Consider the following 20,811-nt stretch of genomic DNA (forward strand, 5'->3'; position numbering starts at 1 on the left):
GCCAAGAGAGAAGGGGGTCCTTGGAGCGGGTATGGTGACTTACGGGGAAGGTGAGGGGGAGGTAGGGGATGGTCCCTTAAGGGAGGATGGCGGGGAGGGCGAGGAGCAGGTTAGGTTGAGAGGCCATTGGAGGAGGGTCCAGTGGCGTATTGAGATCAGAGAAGGAGGGGTAGATGGGGAGGGGGCAGGGGCGGGACAGTGGACTCCTGTGGTGAAGGGAGATTAGTGGAAGGGTGGGGTGGTGGCCGGGTGGTGAGGGGAGATCCTGGGAATCAGAGGTGGAATCAGAAGATGGCACCTGTAACGCAGCAAAGCCATCTTGTGATGGCGACTGTGGCTCAGCAGAATTAGACGATGGCAGCTGACGGGGGTGTGGGTTTGGGTCGAATGTGTGGGAGCTTCCCAAGCCAGCAGGACCTGAGCGGTGGGCAGTGGGAACTAAGGGAGGGACGGGAGCGCAGGAAAAAGGCCTGACATAAGGGACTTCCGACCACTTACAAAAGTTGCTGAGCTCAGTCAGGATAGTAAGATCCAGAGTTCCATTTGGGGGCCACCAAGACCCATTATCCAATTCGTACTGAGGCCATACTGTGTTACAATAGAAACAGTGGTGCTTAGGGTGTAAATCCTCCGATAGCCCCAGGGTCCAGAGATTAGCGAGGACACAACCCAGCGGGAACTGGGGATCTGTTCTGGAATTTTGGCTTCCCATGTCTGGTCCGCAGGTGAGAACGGAAAACGGGAGACAGGCATCCCCGTTATCCTGATCAATGTCCGGGAATGGGGCCAAGAGGACGGGAAAGACCTCTCCATTCCCTTCTCAGGGCCTGAGGAGGACAACCTGGTTGTCTAGGAAAACTCTGATGCAGATGTGCATTTGGACAGAGAAGCTGGAGGTGATGACCTGCTAGCCAGAGAAAGGGAAGGGAATTCACCCTGTCAGAGAGCAGTCGGTCCAAGCAAGGGTCAGAGAGTCCAGATTCCAGGAAGTAGGAGGGGTCCCTTCAGGGACCCAGCAGGGACAAGCAACAGGGGCTCAGGGAGGGAGAGAAAGACCCTCCCTCTCCTGGGTTACAGCAGCAGATGTAACATTGAAATTGAGTCGGGGGTCACAAGGGAAGCAAAATCCAGCAAAGGAATGTGAGACTAGATAATTTTTAATTAATTGGTGCCTTCGGTGGAGGTCTGCTGACCCATACTGTAAGGGGCAGGGCCGATCAGTCAATAGAGTCACACCCAAGAAAAGAAGTGAGGGTATTTAAGTAGCTGGGTCTTTGGGTGGGGGCTAAGGAGGCAGGAGAATGCTGGTCCTCTGCAACATCTGGAGTCTTCCCTACTTCCGTTTCTGGCTTCCGGGGCTCCCGAGGCCTCCTGTCCCAGCTACAGGGTCCCATGAAGGGAGGGAGAGGTGACCCAACCTATTACTAGGATTATACGTGTGTCCACAATGCCCAGATTGTGTTCTTCAATATTTTTCTAAACTTTAACATAGATATTTCATAAATTAGCCTCTAATAGAGCCGGGTATGGTGACGCATTATAAAATCCCAGTACTTGAGAAGCTGAGACAGGAAGATAGTGGTTCGTGGAGAGCCTCAGCTACTTAGTGAGGCCCTCTGCAATTTAGTGAGACGCTGTTTCAAAATAAAAAAATAAAAAAAATAGGGCTGGGGTGTAGCTTTGAGGTAAAATGCCTCTGGGTTCAGTCCCAAGTACCACAGGGAGGAAAAATATTAGCCTCTAATATAACAGAAGCTTGTATGTGATTTATTGTTATAAATTCCATTTATTGCCAGGTGTGGTGGTGCACACTTTGTAATACCGGCATTTGGGAGGATGAGATAGGATAATCGCAGTTCAAGGACAGCCTTAGCTACTTAGGTCCTATGCAGCTCAATGAGACCCTGTTTCAAAAAATAAAGAATAAAAAATAGGGCTGGGGGTGTTGCTCAGAGGTAGAATGCCCCTGGGTTTCATCCTCAGTATTGCAAAAAAGAAGAAAAAAATTCCATTTATTGTGCAGGGTGTGGTGTCACACACTTGTAATCCCAGCATTCAGGAGGCTGAAACAGGAGGATGTGGGTTTGCGGACAGCCTCAGCTACTTAAGTGAGGCCCTTTGCAACTCAGTGAGACCTTGTTTCAAAATAAAGAATAAAAAATAGGGCTGGGGGGTGTAGCTCAGAGATATAATGCCTCTGGGTTCCATCCCCATTAACACACACACACACACACAAATAGGGCTGGGGGTATAGCTTGAAGGTAGAATGCCCCTGGATTTCATCCCCAATACCACACACAAAATAATGGGGGTTGGGGGTGTAGCTCAAAGGTAGGATGCCCCTAGGTTCCATCCTCAGTACCACCAAAAGAAAAAGAATAAAATATCAGGTTGGAGGTATAACTCAGAGGTATATTGGCCCTGGGTAAAATCCCCAATACCCCCCCACACATACACGCACACACAATCAATTTATTAGGGATAATGAATACATTAATTAATAATATCAACCTAGAAGGATAGAGGCAACTCCTCAGATACCCTGTAATTTAACAAATCTAAGCCTGTAGCAGTGCACATGCCTGTAATCCCAGTACTTGGGAGGCTAAGATAGGAACATCACAGGTTTGAGGCCTAGCCCAGCAATTTAACAAGTTCCTCAGCAACTTGTTGAGACTCTGTTGAACAATAAAAAAATAAAAAGGGCTGTGAGTGTAGCTCAGAGGTAGAATACCCCTGGGTTCAATTCCTAGCACTAAAAAAAGAAAAGATTATATATATACATATATATATATATATATATATATATATATATATATATATATATATATATATATGCTATGTACCAGTAGCTTCTTTGCCCCTTGATGATATATTTCACTGTTGTGGCTTTTCTAAGTTCCAGATAACTATGTTTATAAGTATCTTAGGATAGTTGGAGTAATTAATCTCCTCCCGTGTATTGTTCTTAAAGCAGGTCCAGCCAGCGCAAGCCTCGCCATCTAGTGGAAGACCATCTGGAAATGGTGACCGTAAACGGAAGGAACCTCGAGAAAAAGATAGAGAAAAGGAAAAGGAAAAAAATAGCTGTGTCATTTTGTAACAAGTGTTGGATTGTGTTGGAGCCACCTACTTGTGCAGAGAAACAAAACCACAGGAGGAAAGGGAGAGACCCCATAAATGCCGTCTGTGCCTGATTTCCCAATGGATTTTGTTCATGTTTTTCAGGGGGAAAGGTTGTTACTTTGTTACAATCAGACCTTTTCAAGTCGCACAATACACTCTTAGTGAGCTGGAGTTTCATGTTACAAGTTGGAAATGCTGTGCTGTCTTTCATGAAAAATACTGCACTTGTAGCCAAATAAGCAAATCACAGCAAATTTTGTGTCATAGTGACATTCATAACTCATATCAGTTAGTAAGCTATGTTATCTTCTAACAATGAATGGAGGTAATCAGTTTAGTCTGATTCTTCCTGAAATCTAAATATTAGCACAATAGTTTCTGAGATTTTTACAATGTTAAATTATGATCTAATCCATGAGAAACCAGGGGTTTAATATAGCAATTTAAAAAGAAAAAAAAACAAGAATAAATAATCCTTAATTGTATATTGGACTAGTTCAGCCCTTGAACAGCTTTACCTTTCTTTAGTAATGTACATTTTAGATACTATCTTAAGAACTGATAATGGAACTTGGATTCAATTTAGATAGAAAAATAAAGATTTGTATTTCTTTTCCAATAGCAAAAAAATACATAACACTGATACTTATAACCTATTCGAGTCAGATATTAATGACTTTGTAGTGTTGTGAAATTTTGAGGAATTCTGAAGTCTTCAAATAGGTAACCTGGACGATAGTTACTATTGATTAACAATATGATAAGTGAGTTGAGAAGGAAACCACAGTGGATGCTGGGCCTTGTGAATGCAAAGATGAACAAAAGGAGATGGCTCATTGTCTACCTTTTTCTAGAATTACCTTGAACCTTAAATTTTAAATCATGTTTATTGCTAGAAAATTAAATTTACATATTAAAACCAACATAAAGCACATTTCTAAAAGAAAGATAATCTCTGTACCTAGTGAAAAGACAATAAAAATCTGAGAGTAGATAAGAGTTGGGGGAATTTATGTAAAAGCAATCAGATTTTTTAACTTATGAGAACCAAATAAACCCAGAACATCTTATAGTGTTTATAGGATTCAGAAAAAAATATTTATTTAACTTTATTATGAGGCAACATATATTTTCCTGTATTTCTAGATATAGTTTGGACAACTATCCTTAATAGTCCTTTTATATACTTTATATTTAAAATTTGTTTCAGTCATTTTTAAAAGACTATGCTGCTGCAAAGTAGTTGTGTGATTTACATTCTAAGCCTCAGTAAATTTGTTAATTTAATAGTACCATAATATGACCTGAGCATCCACTTGGAGAATATTGTGGTCTGGGTTGACAAAAGACTACAAAAAATGTGGTCTAGATTTTTTAAGCTATGTCATTAACTTTCTCTATGATCTAAGACCAGTTATATGATGAGTCTATATGTAAAAAGTAAAGTCTTATTTATGGAAGAAATTATTCTGGGCAGGGGGTGGGGGATGGAAAAAAGGGCCAAGCTGTATCTTTTATATCCTTCTATTTTGCATGTCTGTTTGTTACATAATTTGTTATTTCTTTAAATTTCCTATGCTAGCATAATAAATCCTCAGAGAGCCACTTTGAGGTATAAAACTTGGATATGGAATATTTGATGAGTCTGGATAACTCAGAATATGTGTGCACTGGTAGTCAGGTATCCTATAGAGCTTTGTTGGCTTGAACCAAGTTGGCCTCACTCTGAGTTTACTCTTGATAACGCTTAATGTGTTGAAGTTGAGGAAACTCAAGCCTCCCTCAAAATTTGTTTTCCCCAGAACAGATAGTAGTAATACAGTGCATTATATTTTAATTAAAAAATAAATAAACCTTGACTAATTTAAAATGGATATTTGAGGCATATTTTCCATAATTATCAGTTTATTGCCCTTGAAGAATATATGTGTTGAATTATTCTTCTGAATTTGTTCCAAAGATAATACTGCCATTCTGCACTCCCTCTACAAGAACAAGAAAAAAATCACTCAAAACCAGCAGTGCTGCTATCAGATAAGTAGATGTCAATGTATACTTACAGAAAAAAATTTAAAAATGCATTGTGTTTGTTAATTCAGTCTTTTTTATGTAACATTTCCAACTCAGACTTTCTTACATTCCTGAAATTCAGTTTGATTTATGAGGTGTGATAATGACAAAATATTTGATTATTGTGAGGGGAAATTAAATGTTCAATTCTATTAAAAAAGACTTCTCAGAGATTCTGCTTTTCTGTCCTTGAAGGGTATAAAAAACTAGAGCTTTTATGGCTTTATTTTCTTTTACTTTGCTTAAAATAACAAGTTATATATTCAGGCGTTTAACTGCTGGTTTGCATACACAAGAATTTGATAGTGAAATTTTAAAGTGTATTTTCCAACTGGGCATGTTGGCACACACTTGTAATCCCAGCACTTGGGAGGCTGAGACAGGAGGATCGCACAGGTTCGAAGCCAGCCTCAGCTACTTAGTGAGGCTCCCAGCAATTTAGTGAGGCCCTGTTTCCAAATAAAATATAAAATAGGTCTAGGAGTACAGCCTGGAGGTAGAAAGCCCCTGGGTTCCACCCCCAGTACCACCAAAAAAAAGTTTTTTTCCCCCACAACATTTTGTCATACTTGAAATCATATACACCTCTATCAGAAGTTAGAATTTAAACCTTTTGGGGTTCAATATTTATAGCTAGATTATGGGCACATTTGAATCATCGAGTCACTGTTGGAGCTAGTGAGGGACAGATGACAAGCGGGGCCAGGCACATGCTTCCCTCTGGCCTTCAGAGAGCGTGTCTACGACCGGTGGCCAGTCTTTGTGAACATACGGAAATTCAACTCATTGTATCAACAGTGCTGCGACTTACAGTAGGTCATCAGTACTTATAAAAACACTGTGTGTTTCTGGAGTGAGACTTTAATTAGCTTCTCAAATCAAACTGGGAACTTTCCCCCTAACTTAAGTAAGAGTCAGCACTTTAAGAATCTTGGCAGCAGGCATGGTGGCACACGCCTGCAATCCAGGACTTGGGAGGCTGAGAAAACACGAGGCTCAGTGGTTTGAGGCCGGCCTCCACAACTTAGCAAGGGCCTCTGCAACCCAGTGAGACTGTTTCAAAATAAAAAATAAAATAGGGCTGAGGGTGTGGCTCAGAGGCAGAATGTCCCTGGGTCGAATCCCGGTAACACACACACACAGCAGTTTAGTGCTATTCAGTGAGGCTCTCTGAAACTTAATGAAATCTTGTTTCAAATACAATAAAGAATAAAAAATAGGGCTAGGGGTGTAGCTCAGAGGTAGAATACCCCTGGGTTCCATCCCCAGGACCACGATAAGTAATTAATTAAATTAGGACTAGCGTTTGGACTTTATCTTGTTTTTATTGTCTTGTATTTCTTGCATTTGGTTCCTTATCCCATATTATGTTTTAAATTCTTCCTCACACGTCCTGATCTTGGCTTAACTATGCAAGTTAATATCAGAGATTAGTCGACTAAAACCAACATAACCACTTTGTACTTATACAAAACCTTCTTAGCATTTTGTTTTCAATGAATCGTAATGCTCAGTTCACTGGTGAGATCTTGAGAGGAAAGAGGATTAGGAGGAAAATATTTGAGGAAAGAATACTTTGGGTACCTATATTATCATTGACATGTGAAATATATTTGTAAAATCCCACTGGTAAAAAAATTAGACGAGAACTTTCAGAACTGTCCTCAAAAAAATCTTATTTTATTTTTTATTTTTATTTTTTTGGTACTGGGGGATTCTACCTCCGAGCTACAACCCCAGGCCTATTTTTTTATTTTTTATTTTGAAACAGGATCCCACTGAGTTGCAAAGGACCTCACTAAGTAGTTGAAGCTGTTTGCGAACCATGATCCTCTTGTCTCAGCCTCCTGAATGCTGGGAATACGAGCATGCACCACCACACCCGGCTCAAACAATCTTATTTATTTAAAATTTTTGGGGGGTACTGGGGTTGGAACCCAGGGGCATTCTACCTCCGAGCTACACTCCCAGCCCTAATTTTTATTCTTTATTTTGAAACAGGATCTCACTGAGTTGCAAAGGGCCTCACTAAGTAGCTGAGGCTGATCACGATCCTCCTTGTCTCAGCTTCCCAAATGTTGGAATTACAAGTGTGTACCACCATGCCTGGCTTATTTAAATTTTCTTTTTAAAAAAAAAAAAAAAAAGCAAAAACCAAACCTGGGCATGGTGGCACAGGTTTGTAATCCCAGTACTTGGGAGGCTGAGACGGAAAAGCCTCCGTTCATAGCCAGCCTCGGCAACTTGTGAAGCCCTCCACAACTTAATGAGACCCTGCTTCAAAATAAAGAATAAAAAATAGGGCTGCAGGTGTAGCCTAGAAGCAGACTGCCTCAGGTTCAATCCCTAGTACCGCTAAGTAAGTAAATAAAATGTAAAAGCAAAAACCAAATTAAATTTTGCTTAACTTTCGTGTTCATTCTCCCCATGTGTTTTGTACTCCCAAGTAAGTGGCAGCGTATAAGCACAAAGTATTACTTATATTATCTCAAATATTACACATCTTTGTCCTTAAATATGCAGACTTTTTTCTGGGACTACAGTCTTTTTTTTTTTTCAAATTGTGTCAAATTTTGTTGAATTATCTTGTCTTTGATGGCATCAATGTCTTTGCAAAATTTATTTTGCAGTTGCTAGTGTTTGGTAGACTCTAAAGTCAAAGTCAAGAGTATTGGGGGAGTATAAAAAACACTTAAAATGTATTTTTATATATCTTTCACAGATCTAATTGTGCAAATCCTCTGCCTCTTCCTCCATGGCTGCAGTGCTATCACATTACTAATGCATGTCAGAACTCCTTTGCAGGGGTGGAATTGATTTAGATCTCTCAAATACTATCATTTTAAAATGGGCTTTTCAAATTACTTGTGTTTTTTCATGTAAAATGTAATTTGATAATGTGCAATTAAAGTCCTTTTAGAAAGTGACTGAAAACAATAGACTCATAGGAATTTTAGAGCACTTAGGTTCTCTGGTAATTTTTTTTAACTAATATCCAACACTTCTAAAATTGATAGAAAAACATGAGGAATTGAGGAATTTTCACAGGAGATAATTTAAATAAACTAAAATGTAAATTTGAAGGCTTTCTGTACAAAATAAATTGCAAAATAGAAAAGATAAAACATGAGGGCAAAATACAGGATGCTGGTAAGCTTACCTTTGAAGATCCATGTAAATTTTAATTCAGACATGTCTCTTAATCTTGGTGTTTCCGCTATGAGTTTAATAAATTGTTATATAAATATATATATTTTTACATGAAGGATCTAGTTTCTAATTTCTCTCTTTGACCTTAAGAAAATTCAACTCAAAAAACAGGGTAAGTTTTTTCAACTGTTGCCTCAAGTTCAGTTTTGTCCTGCTGTCCTGGAAAAGGATCTGACTTATCACACTAACTGATATTTTTTTAGACCTGGTACTGTCCCAGACAAAGTGTTGAAATACTATAGCAGACGTACAGACCTAAGCTTCAAAGCACTGTAGATTCATAGAACAAAAAGATGTATTGTTACTCTACAATCAGTCTTTCTACCGTATCTGATATTCTAAGGATTTCTTCAACCCAGTTTCTCACTGGTAACTTTAAGACCTTTACCTCCATCTGTACTGTACTGTCTGGCAGTGAGAGGCAGGGATGCCTTATAAATTAGAAAATGCGCAGAGCAAGATTCTTTGGGAGAGGACCTTGCCTTCTGGCTCTAGTAGCTGTTTACAGCTCCGAGTGGGAAGTCAGGAAATCCACAGGTCTGCCGGAATCCACCAGTCGGTCGCCTGCCCTCAGGAGCGCTGTGGTGGGCGCCCTACAGAGCTGCTGTCAGTGACGCGTTGTGTTTTATGACGGAGATCGGTGTTTAGTCTCCAAGAGTATGTCTCTCGATTTCGACAGTTCTTAGTGTTCTTTTTCCACATACTAGTCTATGAAGTAACCATTTTTTCAGGGTATGGAGAATATCTTAGTTTTATGGATTTTTTAAAATGAGGCTTTGAAAGCCTCCAGGGTGGTTTTTATTTTGCTCTTTCCCTCAATAAAAAATGACAACTATTGTTGTCACAGATCCACACATTCCAAGTTAGAAAATAGAGAAGAATATATGATAACTGCAGGGCAGCAGAAGGGCTCGCCTTGGCTTGCGGGTTTCAGAGGTACTGCGGAAGTCGTTCCTAATGCCAGGGAATGTGAACCTCTTTTCCTTGAACTGTGCAGAATAACTGGGTTGAAACACATATTTGGGGAATAGCAAATGAATTGGAATAATGACTGCAGAGAAAGTGTAATCGTGAAACATAAGAAGGAGAAACAGGTTTTCTTTCTCCGCTCCAGGGGTCAAGAATTTGCTGTGATGTGAGTGTCTTTGTGCCGGGCCAAGACTGACCCACTGAGTAGAGTTCTCGAAGCGATTATTATACATATTGCGTTGGAGTGCCTGTTCCTCTCTTCCTTTCTATCTTAATATTCTGTCTACTTCTGAGATAATTCAGCTGTTTTGCTTTATGACCACCTCTAATTTCAATTAAAGAATAATAGCAACCCTCTAGGATTAATAGGGAGGAGCGATGAAGCACATTGTTTGAATAAAGACACTGAAAAGCATCTACTGAGCTTAAGTTTGAACTGATTTCTAGGAAATAAATTTGTTTTAAATGCTAATTATGCTAAAACTGCTTAACTCTAAAAAGTGTCTTAAGCAAGTTTCACAACTTTAACTTTGGGAAGATAGTTCTTAAAAGGCATATTGAACACAGGTGGGAAGGTATAAAATATTTATGACAGAATTTTTCAGTATTATTCAACATTAATTTCATATTTGGTATACCACACATATAGTGTCATTGTTGTATTAAAATGTTGGATGTTTTTGTTAATGTACTTAAACTGTAACCAGTGAATAACACCTGTAGTTTTTTATTATAGATTATATTTTATTTCAATAAACTTTGATATTTAGACCACGGTCTTTCTGCTGTGTACATTCATGTCCTAAGCTAGGAAGGGGGAGGAGGAGTGGACCCTTCAACTCACACTTGCCTACAAGTCACTCATAGGATACTACACTAGCCAGCGTGGTGGTGCACGCTTGTTTTTTTTTTTTTTTTAATTCTGTTTATTTTGTGTGAGTGTGGTGGGGGGGGTGTCTGGGGATGGAACACAGGGTCATTTGATCTCCAAGCCACATCCCCTGCCCTATTTTTATTCTTTATTTTGAAACAGGGTCTCACTAAGTTGTGGAGGGCCTCACTAACTAGCTGAGGCTGTCTGTGAACTGCGATCCTCCAGTTTCAGCCTCCCGAATGCTGGGAATTCAAGCGTGCGCCACCACGCCCGGCTTAATTCTTTTATTTTATTTTTATTTTTGTGAATCATATTAAAAATGGCATACATTCAGACTGTGCTTGGTGCCCTTTCCCATCTTCTACTTCCCTTTCCCCCTCCCAATAATAAGTGTCCAGGTTCACACTTTTACACATATTCGAATGTAGCTCCTCCATTAATCAACCTCAGCCTTCTTCCTCTCCTATCCTGCCATTTCAACTTTGCTGAGGTTTCCCCTCCATTGTCTGGAGTCCCTCTGTGCCTCTAATGCTCCCTAGTTTGGGCATATTAGACCAAACATATGTCCCTTCTCTTTCTGTGCTTGGCTGTTGGCTGATCTCAACATAATGTTCTCCAGGTCTTTCCATTTTCTTGCAAATGACATGATTTTGTTCTTCTTTATAGCTGAGTAGAATTCCATTGTGTGTATTTCCCATAATTTTGCAATCCATTCATCTGTTGATGGAGATCTAGGTTGGTTCCATATTTTGGCTATTACAAATTGTGCTATTATAAACCTGGGTATGCATATGTTACTGTAGTTCTCTGATTGCAACCCCTTTAGTAAGATACCCAGGAGTGGTAGAGCTGGATCATATGGTGGATCCTTTCCCAGTTTTCTAAGGAATCTCCAGACGGATCTCCATAGCAGCTGAACTAGTTTGCACTCCCACCAACAGTGTATAAGAGTTCCTCTTTCCCCACATCCTCACCAGCATTTGTTGTTATTTGATTTCTTTATGTTTGCCACTCTAACTGGGGTTAGATGGAATCTCAGTGTAGTTTTGATTTGCATCTCCCTGATGGCTAATGATGTTGAACATCTTTTCATGTATCTATTGGCCCTTTGTATCTCTTGTGAAGTGTCTATTCAGTTCAGTTACCCATTTCTTGATTGGCCTATTTGTTTTGCTAGTATAAAGTCTTTTGAGCTCTTTGTATATTCTGGATATTAGCCCTCTATAAGAATGGTGACTGGTAAAGATTTTCTCCCATGCTGTAGGCTTTCTCTTTAGGTTCTTGATGGTTTCCTTGGATGAGAAGAAACTTTAGTTTGATGCTATCCCACTTGTTAATTCTTGCTTTAATTTCCTGAGCTTTGGAGGTCCCTGTGCCTATATGTTGGAGTGTTGAGCCTATGCCCTCCTCTAATAACTTCACCATCTCTGGTCTAATTCCTAAGTGTGTGATCCATCTCAAGTTGATTCCTGCGCAAGGTGAGAGGTAAGGATTTAATTCCATCTTTCTACAAATGGATAGCCAGTTCTCCCAGCACCATTTGTTGAAAAGGCTGTCTTTTCTCCAGTGTGTGAGTTTGGCCCCTTTGTCAAAGATCAACTGACTATAGGTGTGTGGGTTTTTTTCTGTATCTTCTATTCTAATCCACTGGTCAGTATATCTGTTATTGTGCCAGTTCCATGCGGTTTTTACTACTATTGCTCTATAGTATAATTTGAAGTCTGGGATTGTGATGCCTCCTACATGATCCTTATTGCTGAGAATTGCTTTGGCTATTCTGGGTCTTTTCTTTCTCCATATAAAATTCATGACTGATTTTTCTAGGTCTATGAAGAATGTTGTTGGTATTTTGATAGGAATTGCATTGAATCTATAGATCACTTTTGGCAGAATGGCCATTTTGATATTTATTCTGCCTATTCATGAGCACAGGAGATCTTTCCATCTTCTAAGGTATTCTTTAATTTCTTTCTTTAATGTTTTATAGTTTTTGTTATAGAGGTCTTTTACATCTTTGGTTAGATTTATTCCTAGGTGTTTTATTGGTTTTGAGTTTATAGTGAATGGAATTACTTTATTTCTTTCATTGTGGATTCATTATTGGCATAAAGAAAAGCAACTGATTTCTTTAGGTTGATTTTGTATCCTGCAACTTTGCTGAATTGATTAATCCGCTCCAGAAGTCTTTTGGTTGAGTTCTTTGGGTCTTCTAGATAAAGGATCATGTCATCTGCAAATAAGGATAGTTTTAATTCCTCTTTTCCTATTTTGAATTCCTTTGATTTCCTTCTCTTGTCTTACTACCGCAGCAAGAGTCTCAAGGACTGTATTGAAAAGGAGTGGTGATAGTGGGCATCCTTGTTACACCCCCACCACTATTTTTTGTGTGTGTGGTACTGGGGGTGGAATTCAGGGGCATTTTTACCTCCAGACTTTTTTTATACTATACTCCCAGACCTATTTTTTTATACTTTATTTGGAAACAGGGTCTCACTAAATTGCTGAGCCTCACTAAGTAGCTGAGGTTGGCTTCGAACCTGTGATTCTCCTGTCTCAGCCTCCCAAGCACTGGGATTACAAGCATGTGCCACCATGCCCGGCCCCAGCTCTAGTTTTTATTCTTTATTGAAACAGGATCTCACTGAGTTGCAAAGGGCCTCACTAAGTAGTAGCGGAGGTTGTCCACGAACCAAGATCCTCCTGTCTCAGCCTCCCAAATACTGGGATTAACTTGTGAATTACATCCCAGACACCTGCAATCTTAGTACTCAGGAGGCTGAGCAGGAGGATGGCAGGTTGGTAGTCAGCCTCAGAGAACTGGGCATGGTGGCACACGCTTGTAATCCCAGCATTCAGGAGGCTGAGGTAGGAGAATAGCAGTTCACAGACAGCCTCAGTTACTCAGTAAGGCCCCCTGCAACTCAGTGAGACCCTATTTCAAAATAATAAAAAATAGGACTGGGGTGTAGCTCGGAGGTATTATACCCTGGATTTTATCCCCAGTACCATACACACACACACACACACACACACACACACACACACACACACACACACACATAGACTTAGAATCTTACACAGGTGCTCAGCAACTTGTAATCCCAGCATTCGGGAGGCTGAGACTGGAGGATTGTGGTTCGCAGACAGCCTCAGCTACTTAGTGAGGCCCTCTGCAACTCAGTGAGATCCTGTTTCAAAATAAAGAATAAAAAATAGGACTGGGGGTGCAGCTCGGAGGCCGAATCTCCCTGGATTCCATCCCCAGACCCAGGGAGATTCGGCCTCCGAGCGCACAAGTGTGCGCTACCGCGCCCGGCTTATTTTTATTATTTTAATTGTATCCTTGTAGGGATCACGTGTGTGTGTGTGTGTGTGTGTGTGTGTGTGTGTGTGTGTGTGTGTGTTGGCAAGTCTGCTGGGGGTGTAGATAAGAGGTAGAATCATTCCCCAGTAACACACACACACACACACACACGGACTGGGGGTAGCAGTATATGACCATTACCTCAGGGATTTGGAGGCTGACACAGGAGGATGAAAAGTTTAAGACCAGCCTCTGCAATTTAGCAAGACTGTCAGTAGCCTAACAAGATCCTGTTTCAAAACAAGTGAAAAACATTTAGAAAGGGCTGGGGGTATAGAACATAAATGTGCATGCTTCCTTCTGATTCTCTCAAGGAAATAAGTGGCTGCACCAGGCTGTCCCGAGGGTTTTTTTTTAATATATATATAAAAAATATATATAAAAAACATATATATAAATATATTTATAAATATATATAAAAAACAAAAATATATACAGGGCTGGGGGTGTAGCTCAGAGTAGAATGGCCCAGGGCTCATAGAAAATTTTACTTAGTCACTGAAACACATTCAGAGATAATAAAGTCAGTGCCATTGCAACAGGCGAGGCAGTGGGTGCCGGTCTGCATCCCTGCACCACGGCAGCGCTGGAGACCCGGGTCTGCTGCGCTGGGGTCGCCGCCTCCTTGGAAGGCTGGATGTTGCAGCCAGACGTGGCAAATGCTGGCAAGTGTGGCAGATTCGAGCCTAAAGACCTGGCAGCTTGCCTGTCACTAACAAGCAACCCATGAAACAAAGGCCCCTCATAACCGGTTGGATAAAGCAGAGGGCTGCCTACAGTTTAAGGCTGGATCTTTAACCAGCCTCGGATATTTTCAGTGGCAAACAACCTGAAACTCTATTCATAGCATGTGGCTAAAACAGACCATATGGTTTAACAGATACACACCTTTATCTAGCTAGGAAAACTCTTGGAGCCTTGGAAGCGTTTATTTATTTGGTACTGGTGATGGAACCTAGGGGCATTCTACCTACAAGCGCTACGCCCTCAGCCCTGCTTTATTCATTCTGAAACAGAGTCTTGCTAAGTTCTCAGGGTCTTGCAAAGTTGCTGAGGCTGGCCTTGAATCTACAATCCTTCGGCCTCTCAAGACTTGGGAGTCAGTGGGATTCCAGGCGTGCCGCCATTGAGGCTTTTAGAGTCTGCCACCCTTGAGTCTTTCTGCCCGTGGGGTTCTGACGCTTTGGTCCCATTACAGCAGTGATAGGGGCCGGCATCATTAGTATCAAGCAGCATCATGCCCGCTTGCTGTGTGTTCACAAAGCCTCTCTCTCCCCCACCCCTCTCTCCTCTCTCTCTCTCTCTCTCTCCCTTTTTGGGGGGTGGGGGATCTGGGGATGGAACGAACCCAGGGGCATTCGACCTCTGAGCTACACCCCCTGCCTCTTTTTTTTTTTTTAATTCTTTATCCTAAAACAGGGTCTCACTAAATTGCAGAGGGCCTCACTAAGTAGCTGAGGCTGTCCGCAAACTGTGATCCTCTGGTCTCAGCCTCTCAAATGCTGGGATTAGAAGCAAGCGCCACCATGTCCAGCTAACAAAGCCTCTTTTTCGGCTTTGCAAAGAAGAGATTTGCAAGTCAGACCCACAGGTCCAACACTGGTGCCAACACTGATTGAAGCCAGGGGCATTCTACCTCTGAACTATACCACCAGCCCTATTTTATTCTTTATTTTTTAAATAAATTTTTATTGGTGCATTGTAGTCATCCATCTCAATGGGATAGAAAACTTGTGGAGATATACATGCACACGTCACCCAGTCAGCCCCCACCCAACCTCTAACCCCTCCCTCCCCCTCCCTCCTACCCATGCCTGGCTCCCTGATTGACTTTGTTATGTTTAAGTACATCATGTGCTTTAAAGAGTTTCCCTTATCCTCCCTCTTATCCCCTCAGGTATGTCACCTTCATTCTCCTCTATAGGGTCCCTTCTTCATCTAGAGTTCCTCCTGTCACCCATTTCTCCCTAATATTTTGCACATTAAGAAAGCAACTGGTTTCTTATTTTTCTGTGTGACATTTCACTGTAAATGCCATAATTTAGTTCTCCCTTATGGCTGGGCAAAATTCCACTGTGTACATATCCCATGGTTTTGAAATCCACTCTTCTGTTGAAGGACATCTTGGCTGGTTCCACAGTTTGGCAATGGTGAACTGTGCAGCTATGAGCATGGTTGTTCATGCGTTGGTTTGGTATTTTGGTTTTCATTCTTTTTGGTAGATACCCAGAGGTGGTGTTGCTGGATCATACGGTAAGTTCGTTTTCCCTCTCCTGAGGATCTTCTATACTGTTCTCCAAAGTGGTTGCACCAACTTGCAACCCCACCAACAATGTATTAGAGCTTTTAGTTCTCCACACTTATTCCCACTTACTGAAAACCTGAAAGCCAGAAGGTGAGTAACTTTGACTCACAACCAATTTTTTTTTTAAAATAGAGGTCACTTGTGTGGGAAGCCAGGGTGTAGCACGTCAGCCCAAGATGGCACCCGGGCTGACTGCCAAGGATGGTGGTCTTGGCTGGCGCATGCGCTGTTGTCAGTATCACGCGCCTCATGCATGGACTGTGACGTAACGCCTCGTGGTTAGGCCAGTACGCCTATGAGGTACCTTCTAGGGAGCATGGGATGGACATGGGCGGAATGGGATTGGTGGATATTTTGGGAACAGGCTTGGTATGGTATATAAGGAAACTGCTGCGGGGAATAAAGAGGAAGTAGCTTCATCAGCAAGTCGGCGTTCGTGTGTTTCTTCCCTAGGCTCTGCTGGTCAGAGCCTTAGGGTCACGACAACTTGGATCTCTAACTCTGCTGAGAGATGAGGGGAGGCAGCAGCAGCTTCTAGTGCTTCCTGGCCACACAGTTGAAGAAACCCACCGGCCCTTTTCTGTGAAGCAGGCCACCGCCATCTTGGCCCTCCTCCCGAGCAGCTTTCTTACGTAGCATGTTGTCCAGAATTCCTGAGCATGTGGGGCAGGAGCAGTCTATTTTGGGGGAGATTTCTCCAACAGTTCAAGGCGGGTTGGATTGGATTTATCTAGCTCTCCCGAATACTGCCGTCTCTGCCATCTTGGTCCGTCTCTTCTTTTTTATATTTTAGTTAGGAAGTCATGGCTATAAATGTCTCTATATATTGTCCCGATCAGATATTAAACCAAATTCTGATGTCCGGGGTTTCTCAGAGGAACACCTGTCCTATTTGGCTGCTGCCAGCTATTGTTGCTGTGGCTGTAGTTTTACTCCTATTTTTGGTTTTGAAACAGGGTCTCACTAGATTTCTGAGGCTGGCCTTAAATCTGCTATCCTCATGTCTCAGCCTCCCAAGTACGAGGATTATAAGCGTGCGCCACCATGCTGAGACCTCGTGTTGTATCTACATGATCCCAGCACAACCCACCTGTCAACCCATGTTTCTTTTCGAGTGGACTGAGAGCTTATGCATCATGACGATCTACTTCCTTCATCTCCTACCAACTCACCTATTCCAGAACGACCGAAGCACCTCCACATCTTGATCTTGGTCTGGAAATCAAAATTTCTTGAAATGCTTCCTTTATTCCAGTTTTCCTCCAGAATTCCCCCTTAGGCCTTTTTCAGCTCTCTTTGGACAAGTAGAATGCACTGACTGTGCACATTCACACTAATGACTATCAATACGGTTAATGACAGTATTTTTTTTTTTTTTTTGGTACTGGGGGTGGAACCCAGAGGCTTTCTACCTCCGGGCTATATTCTCAGACCTATTTTTATATTTTATTTGGAAACAGGGTCTCACTAAGTTGCTGAGAGCCTCACTAAGTAGCTGAGGCTGGCTTCGAACCTGCGTGATCCTCCTGTCTCTGCCTCCCAAGCGCGGGGATTACAAGCGTGCGCCACCATGCCCGGCATTGACGACAGTATGTTTTTGTGTGTGGCCCTGGGGACTGAGCCCAGGAGCATTCTGCCTCTGAGATACATCCCTAGTCCGATTTTTCTATTATTTATTTATTTATTTATTTATTTATTTCAGTAATGGGGATTGAACCCAGGGGCACTCTGCCTCTGAGGTCCACCCCCAGCCCTATTTTGTTTTTTATTTGGAAAAAGGGTTGAGAGTCTCACTACCTGCTGAAACTGTTCTCAAACCTGCAATCCCCCTGTCTCAGCCTCCCAACTACCGCTCTACCACACCTGGTTACCCACTGTAAGTTTTAAAGCCAAAGACATAGTCAAGAGTAATCTGCTCCGAACAACTGTGGGACGTAGCAAGCCAGCGTATTCTTGCCTTCCCTCCTTCCTGGTAGCAAACCTTGATGGCTCAAGAAGACATCCCACTCTGGATTTCCTATCTCCAGACTACTTAAGCCAAGGAAACAACCACAAAGAACACATCTCTTTTTCTTTGTATGCATGTGCGTGGTACTGGGGATTGAACCCAGAGGTGTTCTACCACTGCGCTATGTCCCCAGACCTTTTTATTTTTGTTTTGGAGATGGGGTCTCATCAAGTTGCCTAGGCCAGCCTCACCGGCGTGTGCCATCACATCCTGCAAGACACACCTCTTTATTTCTGCTTGATATACAAGCGTTCAGTTTTGTTGACGAAAACGAGTCAAGTACTAGAGACAAGACTAGCTCTTCCGTTTGTTCCAATGAGTCCCAGCGGAGGCCAGAGCGCCCGCTGGTGCCCAGCTCACCATGTCGGCGGCAGGGAACTTCCTGAGCAGGACCGGCCACAACAAAGCTGGATGTGGCGACTGCGGAAGACGGAGGCGCAAACACGGAGTCAGGCTCTGGTTGTCTGATGTCTCCGCGTATCCTCAGAGGCCCGTGTCTGGCCGGAGCTGGGAGTGCGGTCAGGGTGCTGGCCAGCTCTGCTTTGTGGTCTTGGAGGAAGAGCGGGCTAGAGCGTCTGGGAGCTGGCGGGGTCAGGCCCTTGGCAGCTTGCTGGGCTAACCAGTGCTCCTATCTTTTGGTCTTGGGCTTCAGAAAGTTCACCACAGACATAGGAACTCTCACAGTGTCAAGCCCGTTTACGTTCTTGAAGAAGTGGCGGGCCACTCTTCCTGGGGTCAGCTCCCATTTGACATTGTTCCTCATCTCCACCTCCAAGTGGCAGGCTCTCAGAAATTTCACTGTCGCCTCGCCTGCCTGGGTCTGAATCTTCTCCACTTTTCCTTGTTGTCTCAGCAACTTCTCTTCAAAAAGCTTCCTGTTTTCCGGGGATGCAAACACAGCCAGTCCCTGAGGAAGGAGTCAGTTACGACCCACGGATTTCTTCACTGAGACCAGGTCACCCTGGACTCCAGGCTCGTCCACAGACTGCGTGAGGATGAGCCCCAGGCTGGCCTTGGGCTGCGCTTCGAGTCTTCCACCAGCCCGTACACGCGGTGTGCCCGGGGCAGGCGCCGCGGCACCTTCCACCAGCGCTCCATGATGGCCGGGCCCGAGCGTGGGACACTGCAGGCTGCGGCCCGAGCAGCTGCTCCCGCAGTAGAACCCCACCAAGCCCCTAATTTACTCTTTTTTGGTGTGTGTGGGGGTTTGGGGATGAAACTCAGGTACATTCGACTTCCGAGCTACACCCTCTGCTCTATTTTTTTTTTTTTATTCTTTATTTTGAAACAGGGTCTCACTGAGTTTTAGAGGGCCTAAGTAGCTGAGGCTGTCCACGAACTGCAATCCTCCAGTCTCAGCCTCCCGAATGCTGGGATTACAAGCGTTGCACCACCATGCGCAGCAAACAGTTTTTTTTTTTTTTTTTTTCGGTAGTACTGGGGATGGAAGCCCTTCTACCTCTAGGCTACACTCCCAGACCTATTTTTTATATTTTATTTGCTAACAGGGTCTCTTAAGCCAGCGAGGCTGGCTTTGAACCTATGCGATCCTCCTGTCTCCACCTCCCAAGCGTGGGGATTACAAGCGTGCGCCATCACGCCTGGCAGCCTGTTTTATTATTTTGAAACAGGGCCTCAGTAAGTAGCTGAGGCTGACTGCGAACCTGTGATCCTCCTGTTTCAGCCTCCCAAGTATTGGGATTACAAGCGTGTGCCACCGGGCCCAGGTGACACACAGCATTTATTAGTCTTCCTTTTTTTTTTTTTTTTAATTTAGTGTTGTTGGGGGTGGAACTAGTGGCATTCTATCTCCAAGCTACAGCTTCAGCCTTATTTTATTTTTCATTTGGAAACAGGGTCTCACTAAGTTGCTGAGGCTGGCTGTGAACCTGTGATCCTCCTGTCTCAGTCTCCCAAGTACTGGGATTACTGGTGCGCGTTACCACACCCAGCTACTCTTTTTCTTTTGAAATTTGGGATCCGTCACATTTCCTGAGGACACTGCTTGCTTAGCTCATTATCCTAGAACCTTCCTAACTCCCTGCCGAAAGGCACATGGCTCCCAGCCAGGCCAAGGGAATCTTTTTCTTTTTTGTGGTACTGGGGATGGAACCCACGGGCATTCTCCCTGCCAACCTCCCGTCTCCGCCTCCTGAATGCTGGGGTTACCAATGTGCACCACTGTGCACCACCATACCCGGCCCGCGGGAAACCTTGCAGAGGTTACTACTATCTGTGGTTTTGGACTGCCCCAGCTGCTGTAACAAAAATACCATAGATTGGGTGGCTTATAAACAGATAAGCATAGCTCTCCCATCTCTGAGGCTGGGGAGCCAAGATCGAGGAACCAACATATTTGGTATGAAGGCCCACTTCAAAAACATCTGGGAACTGGCTGGCCTGGCAGAAGAGGCAAGGAAACTTTCATTTGTAAGGGCCCTGATCCCTCCCAAAGTCCAACTTTCAAATAACATTACAGTATGAGGGTTGGTATTTCAACACACACACACACACACACACACACACACACACACACACACATTTTTTGCAGTACTGGGAAGGAACCCAGGGGCTTTCTACCCCTGGGCTACACTCCCAGACCTATTTTATATTTTATTTGGAAACAGGGTCTCACTAAGTTGCTGAAAGCCTAAGTAGCTGAGGCTGGCTTCGAACCTGTGCGATCCTCCTGTCTCAGCCTCCCAAGCGCAAGGATTACAAGCGTGCGCCACCACGCCCGGCTCAACACATAAATTTTGCAAGGACATAAACAATCAACCCATAGTGTTGTGCCATTCTAAAAAGTAATGGAATTCTGGTGTGGTGGTGCACACTTGTAATCCCAGTGCTTGGGAGGCTGAGACGAGGATCATAGGTTCAAAGCC

At 43.1% G+C, this 20,811-nt stretch overlaps 1 protein-coding gene and 1 pseudogene across 4 annotated transcripts in view; one reads left to right on the forward strand and one right to left on the reverse strand.

The window, feature by feature from the left end:
- The window catches only part of MINDY2 (MINDY lysine 48 deubiquitinase 2), a gene marked incomplete at both ends in the record, with an annotated part of 60,611 nt that extends 57,508 nt beyond the window's left edge, over positions 1–3,103 (forward strand). Inside the window, one exon of one of the 3 annotated variants that reach the window (XM_080692317.1) lies at positions 2,975–3,103. In XM_080692317.1, the coding sequence (XP_080548443.1) occupies positions 2,975–3,103 (129 nt within the window). The remainder of the gene's footprint in view (positions 1–2,974) is intronic. The other 2 variants (XM_080692318.1, XM_080692319.1) reach the window with 2 other exon arrangements.
- A 15,389-nt stretch (positions 3,104–18,492) lies between these two features.
- LOC308260328 (large ribosomal subunit protein bL9m-like) lies at positions 18,493–19,024 on the reverse strand (annotated as a pseudogene). Its single transcript has one exon. The product of its transcript is annotated as a large ribosomal subunit protein bL9m-like (transcript).
- Between the last annotated feature and the right edge of the window lie 1,787 nt (positions 19,025–20,811).

This window comes from Muscardinus avellanarius, assembly GCF_963383645.1.
Source record: "Muscardinus avellanarius genome assembly, chromosome: 3".
In the NCBI taxonomy this organism is placed as follows: Eukaryota; Metazoa; Chordata; class Mammalia; order Rodentia; family Gliridae; genus Muscardinus; species Muscardinus avellanarius.